Source organism: Patiria miniata, unplaced genomic scaffold, assembly GCF_015706575.1.
Source record: "Patiria miniata isolate m_02_andy unplaced genomic scaffold, ASM1570657v1 HiC_scaffold_7, whole genome shotgun sequence".
Taxonomy (NCBI): domain Eukaryota; kingdom Metazoa; phylum Echinodermata; class Asteroidea; order Valvatida; family Asterinidae; genus Patiria; species Patiria miniata.
Genome location: NW_024037074.1, coordinates 3,360,990 through 3,373,101, shown reverse-complemented (window position 1 = coordinate 3,373,101; position 12,112 = coordinate 3,360,990). Strand labels below are relative to the sequence as shown.

General features: G+C 40.2%; 1 protein-coding gene across 1 annotated transcript; it reads right to left on the bottom strand.

Annotated features, from left to right (window-relative positions):
* Positions 1-1,354: 1,354 nt before the first annotated feature.
* On the bottom strand, positions 1,355-11,754 carry LOC119744427 (general transcription factor IIH subunit 2-like). The gene is given in 17 exon segments (XM_038220352.1): positions 1,355-1,842; positions 3,061-3,100; positions 3,884-3,992; positions 4,417-4,520; positions 5,231-5,294; positions 5,806-5,836; positions 5,983-6,044; positions 6,047-6,058; positions 6,577-6,664; positions 7,282-7,372; positions 7,489-7,594; positions 7,837-7,891; positions 8,115-8,165; positions 8,810-8,896; positions 9,515-9,629; positions 10,013-10,134; positions 11,647-11,754. Coding segments are annotated over 16 exon segments (1,221 nt in total). The 5' UTR covers positions 10,072-10,134; positions 11,647-11,754; the 3' UTR covers positions 1,355-1,695.
* Positions 11,755-12,112: the final 358 nt, after the last annotated feature.

Sequence of the window (12,112 nt, the reverse complement as noted above, 5' to 3'; positions counted from 1 at the left end):
TTTAATCATGCGCGTCGATCTTTTTTTTTTTTCAAAATGTTCCGCGGTAGCTCCAACAGCGCCCTCTATTTCCGCACCTCCTCAATTTTTTTTACCAAGAGCACCAAGGAATGGGAAATTGCACTAAGGCATATGATCGAAAGCACCAAGGCAAATTATGGAGGACCATGTACACGAGGACACCAAAAAAGCAAAATAGTACCCCACCTTGTCTGTACAATCCAAGCTTGAAGACAAAAAAAAAAAGCAAAAAAAAAAAAAAAAGCCGCGTGGCCGCGTCAATTCCGGAACTTTGGTCTGACCAGAGACCGAACATTTTTTTTTTTTGGCCTTAGAGACAAATTAAAAATTACGTGCAAGCCAAATAATATTGTCAGATTTCCGGAACGCCCAAGCGAACATCAATATCCGCAATGAAGTTCTCAGTACATTGGCCGATCTAATCTCGCAAATACTATTTTTACTCCATTAAAACTTTTTTTAAACATGACCTAGGAATTAGTCACTTTGAAACAACAATTGATAGTAAAATAAAATTGGAATTTGAAACATTATCTTAGTGGAGTCGATTTGTTAATTTATTAACCTACTTTAATTTTTAAATTCTAATGTTTTACAATGGTTGTATTCTTTATAAATTTTGTAAAGTTTGATCTTGTCCTCCATACACATGTACGGTTTCAGCTCCACATTTTTCCAGCCTGCTCCGTTCTGGTAATAACTTTAATATCAGAGTTTCTTATTTATCTTCCCACAGTTTCATTTCAGCATTTTTTTCTCCGAATGACTCGGAACTGAAATATGACGCCAAAATTGGTAAGCCTTTAACAAAAACAAAATGCATTTTCGGAGACGTTTTATTTCAAAATATTGATAATGTTTGTCTTGACTTAAGACACTCAACAAAATTCAGGTACAGGCCGCTAGTATTGTCTTATCTGCTTTGTCCAAAAGTACCCCCTTCACCGGCAAAGAAAGTACAGTTGGGGTGACAAACAGACGCCATCTTGCCCGACTGCAATTTTTCCGCGACGCGCGGCCACCACTAGCACTGCATGTACATAGTGCAACTAAATCCCCTGGTGTACGTGCGTCACACACAAGGAACGGTGCGCGTCAACCAGCGAAATGTCCTGCCCATGGGACGTCGTTGCTAGGTAAAAGGGCGCCCTCTTTTGTTGGCGCACGGAGTCCATACTGCAATGTTTTTGTACTTTACAGCTTGCATTCAACACTTGCAAGTACTATGACTGCTAATCTTGAACAGCGCCCTCGTTTGACTTGGTGATGAGTACAAGCCACCAGGCTAGATAGATACCACACACGATCCTTGTAAGATATGTCTCGGGAGGTGTTCCTGCGAGATTTCCTCAAGGTTTTGTTTTCACCTGTTGAGGTGATGCACCTCTGAACCTCCCCTTAAAGAGCCCATTCAATGCACGTGCTCATTCCAAGTATTACTGGAAAATGTAGAAACATATGCACCCCAGACTAATTTTAAAAATTGGTAACCGTTGAGGATTTTCGTTCCCCAGGGAGGTGTCCAGCGAGGTTTCCTTGAGGTTCCCAATGGTTTCCAGTGAGGTTTCCAGCACTTTCCATTGAGGTTCTGAATGGTTTCAAGTGAGGTTTCCGTTGAGGTTCCCAGTGAGGTTTCCAGTGGTGGTCAGTGAGGTTTCCTTGAGGTTTTCTCCCTCACCTCTTGAGGTGATGAGCCTGCGAGCCTCCCCTGGACAGCTCGGACCTCGTGCTCGCACAGCCAGGGCATGAGTGGAGGGACTCGTGTATAAACAGATCACAGTCTAAACAAAAGGGGCGTTCACACGTAGAACACTGGAAAACCTGTAGGAGAGTAAATCGCAAATTTAACATTTCATATACATGTACCGTCAATTTTGTGTGGCTTTGGATCTTGTAACAAAGAGCGGGAGTTAAGAAGAATCCTGTGTATACCATTGTCACCAGAGCTCAGTCCGAGATATTTCAGGTTTGAGCTTGGTTTGTGCACATGCTGACTATGACCAGTCGTGCCTACTTCGCACCATGTGTGCTAAGCCTTGCATGCACGCAGTGTGTTTTACACACGGAGCTCGCGTGAGAGGCCACAAACTGCCATTCATTGCTCATGCACAGACTCCACAGGTGAAGATATCAAAGCACTTCATAACCTGCATAATTTAGTACTTGGTACTTGGTTGGTTTTTCTCCTAAATACTCCGCAGGGGAGTTTTAACAGGAGGCCAGAAACACCGGGGCAAACCCCTTCTCTTAGCGGTCAGTGTTACTGGGTTCTTTTACGTGCATTACATTACACAACACACGGGACCTACGGCTTTACGTCCCATCCGAAGGACAAAGCAATAAAGGTTAAGTGCCTTGCTTAAGGGCACAAGTGTCCGAACCCACGTCACTGTTGCCTCTGAAACACCAGAGCATGAGTCCGGTGCGGTGCTCCTAATAACCGCTAGGCCATGACACTCTAGTTCCAGGCATGCAACTTTTCAGCTGATCAGCTGATTTCCTCTTTATTGACCTCCCATGTGTGCCATTGAAAATAGAAAAACACTGTACAAAGTCTGGGAAAAATTTGAATTTCCTCTTTTTTTTTGTGATTTGCCAGTTGCATGCCTGTAGTTCCCAAACCATTTTTTTTTCTTAATGAGTGGTCCATGAATGTTCGGTACTGAATGGGTAACTAATAGAAACTAATGAAACCAAGCATGCATAATTTTATAAGTTCTACTGGGAGATGTAACCCCTATATCTAGTGCGTGCACTCGGGAACAGGTCAAAAAGAGAAAGGTCTTTAATTGAAAAGCGATTTTTCTTAAAGTGGCAGGGTTTGCTAGGTGATTTTCACTCATTACAGACATCATGTTCTTCACTCCTTCATTTATTAATTTTTTTTTAAGGAAATCCCCATTTACAAATATGGATTTTTTTAAAAGTAGTCTGGTATCCTTGAAACAGTCATTACAATGATGTGTGTCTTGGCTTTTGGGTACCAGACAACAGAAGCAAAGTTGGAATCGCTAAATACTTGACACGAATGGTACTTACTGTGTCGTCTTTGAGTTCAACTTGGCATGCAAAACAGGAGCTGTTTGGGTAGAAAAGGGAAGAAATGCAAGGAAATTTAAAACGGGAAAAGTTTACATTTATGGTTTCTCTGAAATTACTCTGAACACATCACCAAATTCTAGACTTTTTAAAACAAACCTCGATTTGACTGTGAATTAAAGGGAATATACAACTTTTGCAAACATCGAAAAATAAAACTACCAAGTTTTTGCGAAATACTTTACTAGGATGTTGGTAAATGACAGTCTAAAGCATCCTGTAAAATCATGGCACCTGGTGTGAAGTCATTTTCAAGGAAATGGTATTTTTGTAAAAAGTTCCAGCAGTGGTCGGCCGACCACCGTTGGAAAAACCTGACTATTTTTCAACTACTGCTCCAAATGTACCATTAATTCAGTCCAAATTGTGTTTGCTATTGGTTACATGTTCATGAACGGGTGCAGGCCAGCTAGACTGGTACCCTTACCCTACAATTTTCCGGCATCTGTAAATTGATCCATTTTATATTTAGTGGAGTCAGGGAACCAGACTACTTGAACAGTTTTGTTTTTCTTGGTTATTCCAGCATTTTCGAACACAAAACTTCAAACATGTCAGTGTAACAATATTTGATCTATTATACTAACCCCTCAAATAGTTCATTTCTGAAAATTACAGCAAAAGCCAATGATGTATATTCCCTTTAATGATCCCTTGTTTTGGGAATTACATCGATGATCACATTTTTATGTTCAAAGTGAAACGCGGAAGTATTTTAGAAAGATAGTTGACGATGTTGCTGGATTGAAAAAGTTAGACTTACAGCTGATCTCCGGCATCGATCATTTCCCGTTGAACCTCCACAAAGTCTGCGAGCGGAAAAAGGTGATGGAAGGAGCGGGCGAGGTGGGGGGCGGAGACTAACGTCAGAGCTGGGGGGCGGGAGGGAATCAGTGAATAAAGTTAGGGGGCGAGTTTGCAACTCAACAGGGCTTTTGAGCAAAAAAATTTGACAAAATATATTTGCTCCTCTAATGATAATCTGCATCAGTGAAAAAAACTTGTTTACTTTTCTGTTTACTCCTTTACTTTACTTTACTTAATAGAAGAAACTTTCTGAAATTAGTTAAAAAAAAGTTTCATCGCAAAGGAAAGAAGTAAAATCGTACAGCATCGCGGCTAAACACTCCATCCAAACAAGAAGTTGTTTGGGCCCCCCCCCCCAATAAAAAATAATAATACAGAGAACTTGGCAAACGTGACATAACCAATTTCTACCTTCCGCAGAAAAGCAAAATTTTTTACTTCTCTTTATTTTATAATAGAAAAGTGAAAAAAAACACATCAATAACACACCACAAACTTTGCATTCGACGGGCAACTCGCAGTATTTGCTCCGGCACTGGGGACAGAAATAACCACTGGAACCAAACCCTGTGTGATCCTTGGAATCTAGATGACTGGGACAAAAAAACACCAAGGGGAACATTTTCATTTTGCCAGCATTAGGCCAAAAAAAAAAAGTCTCCGGTTTCTGGTATGCGCGCGCGTCGCCGTAGCCATGCGCGTCGGCAAAATGAAAAAGTGTTTTTTTTCAATGAAAGATGATGTCTCAAAACCGCCAAACTCACTGGTTTGACTGGAATCCTGCTGCTGCACAATTTTAACGTGTTTTTAGATTGGGTTATGGTCGAGAATAAGCTTTATGTGGCCTCTCTGGACTCCCATACATTTGCACTAAGTTTAGTCGGGCACCATTTGCAGTCATCAGCCGACATTTGAAGCAAAAAATCAGGTTAAAAAAAAAAAAAAGCCGCGTCGCCACACCACTTTTTGGGCAAGCTCCATACCAGAAACCGGAGACTTTTTTTTTTTGGCCTTACTTTATTTGATGTTCTTATTAAAAGCTTATCAAGGTCCCAAACTAAGCAAAAAAAGGGTCTAGGATTTGAAAATCTCTCTAACAGCTCAAGATGAATATGAAAACGAACACAAAGTTGAGACTTAATTTATGGAAATATTTTAAAGAATTTTTTAAAGTGAATTTTTTTCAAGAATGTGTGTCTTGTGTTCATACAGCGACTTTCCTGGGTTTTAAGATTTGAGAATTTTGAAATAAAAATATCTGAAACAATTGTTAGTCCAATAGTTTTATCAATTTGTGTCATACCACATGCACATTGAGGGCTTCTCTGCTTTGTCCTTCTCTGTGTGCAACACATGCTGAGGAAAACCTGTAAAAAAGAGATCATTTTTGTTTTAATAATTTAAACAATTTAAACAAGAAAATGGACAAGAATGATGACCTTTCAAGTAATTCATAAAAATCTCTTAATACAAACTAGGGAAAAAATGTAGCAACCTGATGCCACTTTTTTTCTTCATATACCATCTCAGTGAAGGTCAGTCATTGCAAAAATGATGATAAGGCATGAATCTGGGACTGAGAAACATTTCCAAATTTGTTAGGATTAGGAAATACTTAGAAAACATTTCCAATTTTGTTAGGAAATACTTAGAAAATGTTCTTGACTCTCCATAGACTTTGTACACAACCACTGAAGTGGCGTCAGGTTGCAACATTTTTTCCCAAAACTAGTATCAAACTACATGTATCTACCAGAAGCAAACTATGTAAAGTTGAGATAAAATAAATGTTAGCACTCTTTAATTATGCTAATACAAACTAACTCATTATGAATATTCATTATGATTACACCTCGCTGTTTGTGTTACTGCACTCACCCATTCGGATCGGAGCCGGTTCTGTATTGACCTTTATGTAAAAAAGAAATAATGGAAAAAAAAAAAAATGTCAAGAATACTTTTGGAAAAAAGGTACTCCTACACAGGGAATTGGGAAACTAACATTAAATCAGGACGTTTATTTAAAAAAAGAAAAAAAACATTAGGACAACTCACTGTAGCTGGTGGTGGATTAGTGTGTTCTTTCAGTAATTCTCGAAAGTGGCTCTCATCAAGGGGACTCCATAAGTTCCTGCAAATAAAGTTTTTAAAAAAAGACAATTACTCGGTCAATTAGTGACTGAAAGATTAATCAGGAACACTGAAAATAAGACGCACCGATTTGTCATTTCAAAGAAAATATTAAAACTAACTTGTTTGAAAAACCAGTCTGGCTCCCTGACCCCACTTAAATTGAAATGGTGCAACTTATAGATGTCGGGGAATTGTAAGGTCAGGGACCCAGTCTAGAAGGCTTGTGCCCGTTCATAGATGTGTAATCGATTGCAAACAAAATTCAGACTAAATTTGGTAATTTGGGGGCAGTATTTAAAAATAGCCAGTTTCGCTGGTTGGCAGACCAGCGTTAAAAATAGATACAAAAATGTTCTTGAAAATGTCAGCACACCAAGTGCCATGATTTTAAAGGATGCTTTAGACTGTCATTCACTAACAGTCCAGTGAGGTATTGCGTAACAATTTTGTAGTTTTGTATTTTGATGTTTGCAAATGTTGTATATCCCCTTTAAGACAGATTAAGCACTTTCTCACCTTGTGTGACTGTGCACAGCTTGCGACATATCCTGACCTCTGCAGCTAGACCAATCACAGAGCAGCGAATGTTGAGTTCCTTCATTGCCTAGCAGTCAAAAAAACAAAACAAAAGATAGCTGAACTGAAATGTAAAACCAACAGTTGTAAAGCTTCTCGATCATTTTTAGGGCCTGCTTGATTTTCCAATCCTAATGAAACAGAACAATAAACTTAAATTACATATACAAACAGTGATAAGTGGTGGAAACAGGCAATGCCTAGAAGTTTGTTTTGTAACTTAAAAATGGCCAAATAACAAAGCTGAATAAAAAGAAATAATCAACTCTAACTCTCACAGATTTTCTAAAATCTGCTAAGAACTTTTGGAAAAATATTTTTCAACATATAAAAAAGTTGCAGCCTAGCCACTATCTCTTAATGCGGGGCTAGATACCTCTTCTATCAGTACATAGAATAATAACGCTGTTACATTCTTGGCCAGTGGTGAATTTTTGTGGATTTAGGAAGGTTGGGTGAAGGTAGAAAGCGTGAAGTTACTTTTGACGTTCAACCAAAGACGTTTTCCATCATCGCTAACCTATAAAGCGCAAACAGGGGTGCGTTCACAAGTTGTTCAGGGGTCGATCGTTCACTATTTCGATGGCCCACAAAGTGGGCAAGGCGAAACCTTGTCATATATACAAGTGTTTATATTTGCCATACCTTGATAGTTAAATGGATGTTTCCGGGATCACAGGAGACCAAGCTTCCCATAATGATGAGGATTTCCCGGCTGGCATGGCCCGGCATGTGTCTGGAGTAGGAATCCCAAAAACATCAATTGTTGTAAACTCTGGAAAGTATAGTTATGATTCTTTGTTTGTATGTAACAAGTCTTTGGGTTCTTTTTCGGGGTAAATGTGGCTCTACCTGAGCGATGACGCAGCCATGTCCAGCGCGTTCTGTAGCGACGGTTCCTTGGAACACGGCTTGTCTTTGCATTTGTGTAAGGCGGCGACGTGTCGCTTGGGATTTCCTGGAAAAAAAATTACAAATCACTTGACCAATTGCAATAGGTTTCCATTCAAACGGACCAATTAGAAATCAGTAACGCATTGCCTTATCTTTAAATGTAATGTCAAGTTGGCAATTTTTTTTTTATTTCCACATGATAACCATGTGATGCCCATGTGATGGTCACGTATCAGACATGTGACAGCCACATGACTATCAGGTGACAGTTTCCTGACTTCCAAAGATCATGTGTTGAATTCTTACCTCCGAGTTCTGTGAGTTTCTCAGCCCTCATGTTGCTCGTGGTTATAAAACCAATCTGTCCGACAAAATTCATAAAATATGGATAATGAGTTTACATAGGATGTTGTCTGAAGTTTCAGTGATGAGAAAGTATAAAAGTAAAAAATTGATAAATTCAATGCTAATTTTTTTTAATTGGTGGGGACCACTATAAACAGCAGAAAATAACCACTTAATACCAGTTACCACTTCCAAATTTATAAAAATGGGAATTATGAAGAATGAAGGAAAGAACTCACCTGGCTTATTGGATTCTGGTCAAAATATGCTTCAATGAATGTCTCCAACAGCTGTGAAATGGAGAAAAAAAACTTTTTTTTTAAAATCCAGGAACCTTGGCTGAGCTAAATTTTTTAAACTGTCAAGTAAAAAAAATGCTAATTACTAAGCAAATTTCAGTTGAGAAACCACCCCAACTCCATCAAAATCCATCCCCCCCATTTTGAAGGATTTTGGGGGCCTCGGTACTAAATATTGATGGAGTATGATGGACTTGGGCCTGAAGGCCTGAAGCAGTGCTAGGGGTATCCGATTGATTTTGCCTAGCTTCCTGTACTGCTGTTGTGATAAAAGCCATGTGTGTTAAGTCAATCACTGTCAATCAGTGTGTCAGTGATGGACTCCATTATGTCATGTACAGTTTTGTATTGGACGCACAGTGATTGATGGATTTTGATGGACTTGGTCCAGTTTTTAGTAAAAGACACAAAGGAGTTAGGGTTAACGGGTTCAGCTGGCGAATTTGAGAAATCAAGGGCAGCCTGGCAGGTCTGGAGTCCATTTTTGCTTTGGAATTCACTTGCTGACTTTGACTAATAATCTATGAACGCACTGAGTGTGATCCCTTCACGAGTGGCTTGCTGGTTCAATTACATTGTTTTAGTAATTGTGACTGGCCTGCCGCCGTGACCCAGTTACATCCGTGACCTCTGACCTTGATAGTGCAGTGAAGCCGGCTTGGTCTGAAGTCGGGATCTTCCATGGAACGTGACATGTCCAGCACCACGTACAGATGCCTCATCTGAAAACAAGCAAATATCATGTCCAAAATTTGTTGTTTGAATTTAATGAAAATCCAGGCAATCAAGTGCTACATCGCAATACTTTTTGAAAACCATCAGCATAATTTGTTCGTGGGTCATTCTGTAAATTTAGGACATTTTTAACCCTGGCAGGAGCTTAGAATGTTACTCGGTGGTCGGTCGGTCTGTCTGTCTATCTGTCTGCCCCTGGAAAATTTACCAAAAATATTTGACCAAAAAATTGAGCAGATGTCATGCCGTGGTCAGTAAATGCACTCTAAAAATTGTTTGTAACAATTTGTAAAGTTGTTTATGAAAATTGTGTAAACGGAGGCAAGATATGTGCAGTATTAGTTGTTTTATTAGTGATTGGACGGTATCCAGAAGGAGGAAATGAAAGTATGGTGTTCCATATGTGCCATCGGCGTCGCATTTTTCACCAGAGCTTATTGTGCACTGGTACTTGTTTAAACCTACCTATCTCCCGACCCAGATTCATGAAATAATATAAACTCAGAAACGGAAGAGAATGGCCTGCCGGCACATTGATGCCCCACCTTTTTTTTTTACTCCCCTCCCCCTAACAACTTTGATTCTAAATTTGCTGGTGCCCCTACCATGCCCAGCCGGATGTTGGGAGGTCGCTCCAGCAACCGTCTCCGCTTGGCTCGATGGAGGATGTCATCAATCGTCGTCTGCAAGGAGCCATGCTCATCCTCTCGAAGAGCTTCCCTGAAAACACAAACAAGAAAAAGGTAACAACTCCTAACGCGCGCAAGTTTCATATGTCAGCATTAGAAAAATTACAGCAATTAATTATCCCATTCTGCATTCAAATGAGCTGTTATGTACCATTTATCAAATATTTTGCCAACGGTTACACACATTTTGGAATACCAATTTTCTCAAATTATTGAATGAATTATTTCAGAGAATAATACAAAAGTTATAAAAGTCTGCAACAAAACACAAATAAATAAGAATATGCCAAAATTTGTCCATACATGTACCGGTATATCAAAAAAAATCGACCTTCAATAAAATAACATTTCCAAACAAGTCTGAAAATGAAATAAAACTGAACAATAATCATTATCCTTTTTTTTTCAACTCACCAAGTTTTTTCATAATCACCTTCCCAGGTGTAGGCCTTTTCGTGCTCTTCGTCAGCCATGATGAAATGTCCAAAGTACGGTAACCATCAACAAACTCTCAAACTTCCTACGCAACGGATGTCCTTGTAAATAAAGCAACACAAGAAAGATGTCACCACTGTGAAGTTGGTTAATTATTTGTACCCCATGAGAAACCCACAGGATCCTCATAAGACAGCTATAAAATGTGTTAAAATGTACCGAGGCTCTCTATAGCGCCCTCTATTAGATACCATTTATTCATGCCCACTCCGTATTTGCGCATCCAAGACAGAGTGAGTGGGTAGGTTGGGGTTGGTTTTACAAGGGAAATTAAGAAGTGAGTTCTAGGGTAAATAAAGTAGCGAGTCCTGGGCATGTGCGTCGCAAGGGGGGGGGGGGGAGAAAAAGAGGCGCAAAGTCATATTGCTATTAATTTAATGGGTGGGGGGGGGGGGAATGTCCCTGCCCACCCTCGAAAAATGATAAATCGACAATATGCTGGAAAAGGGATTTCTGGGGAGAAATGGCCTTTGCCCCCCTCTAGAAAAAAATCCTTGCGACGCCCATAGTCCTAAGGGAGAGAAATGGCCTTTGCCCCCCTCTAGAAAAAAATCCTTGCGACGCCCATAAGCCCCGCCGGCCGCACGCACGTCCAAAAACACGAGGTCATACGTCACAGACTGTTATGCATATTCATGAGTTTGCGCGGGCGCGCCTGCATATTGCATACATTACAGCGTGGCCGCCATTTTGAAATCGCATGGGGGATCGCATGGGGGACGATATTTGTGGAATTTGATGACTGGAATTCGTCTTGTGGCCAGATGGATGAAAATATTGAGACCAAACAACGTTTTTTCGAAAAGGTATGAGTTGCTCTACCACTACGAACCTTAACTTTGGAAATTTGTGTCCTGGATGAAAAGATAATCGCGATCGAAAGATGTAGCAAAATCGCTACATCGGCGGCCAACAAAATTCAGTCTCTGTGGAAGCATCGGGCGTCTGGCCGTACTACAGAGCTTGCGATAGTACTGTACGGCCAGACGCAGTCGGGCTATGACATCCCAAGCCATCTCACTCTCTATACCGCCCTCTAGTGATCACAATTTATTTCATGCCCATTCGATATTCACTCTCTACCTACCGCCCTCTATACTAACTATATCCACTTCAAAATATGTCCTCCCACCCATCATGATCATGCCCATGGAGCTATGGCCCACCCCACTCCGATCCTTCCATCAATCTCTCCGAGTCCATGGCATGCATAGTTGGTACTCAACTTCAAGCACAGAAAGTAAACATGTTTCGTAATCATAATCATCTTTCTCTTCGCCATGGCTTATTGGCTATCGTTACGGCAGCCGTAACCCGACTTTCAAATGCATAGGGCAGTGTAGCTTGAGTAACTCCAGCTGACATGCTCATTCATTCATGTCATATTCATTCATTCATTCACATGTGAATGAATATGACATGTATGAGCATGGGATTGTCAGCCGGAGTTACTCAAGCTAAAGGCATGGCAGTGGATCAACTTATCTAACAAAAATTTCCCTTTTGATTACATCGTATATCAAGTAATCAAATAAAGGCTGGAAATCACAAACCTTTTCGCTGGCAGGTACAACGGTATATTGCATTTGCACTGTTTTGCTGACGAACGACTTCATGTGCCATGTGCACGGGCCGGAGACTCGTGTAGCAAATGAGACGAGTTCCAACGTTGGTGGCGCCTGTAAGTTTCGCGCATAGCGCCCCCGTTGAAAGTAGCTCATTTTGTGGGTCATGATGATCTTGAGGATTATGGACTACGAAGTCGTATTTATGAGAAATTAAGAATTGTTGTAGTGTGCAATGGAGCGTATAATTATTGTAGGCATCATTTTGTCAACATGCCGATGGGCTTCAGGACCGCTTTTTAGGGGTTATCTTTGGCGATTCTTTGAAGAGAATTAAGAATTTTGTAGTTCGAGTAGATTTAATTAGAAAGTTTAATTTCTGGGGGATGTAAAATTAAAATGTGTTAATAAATAAATTGCTGAAGGGGAGAAAATATCCTCCAATATTAATCAA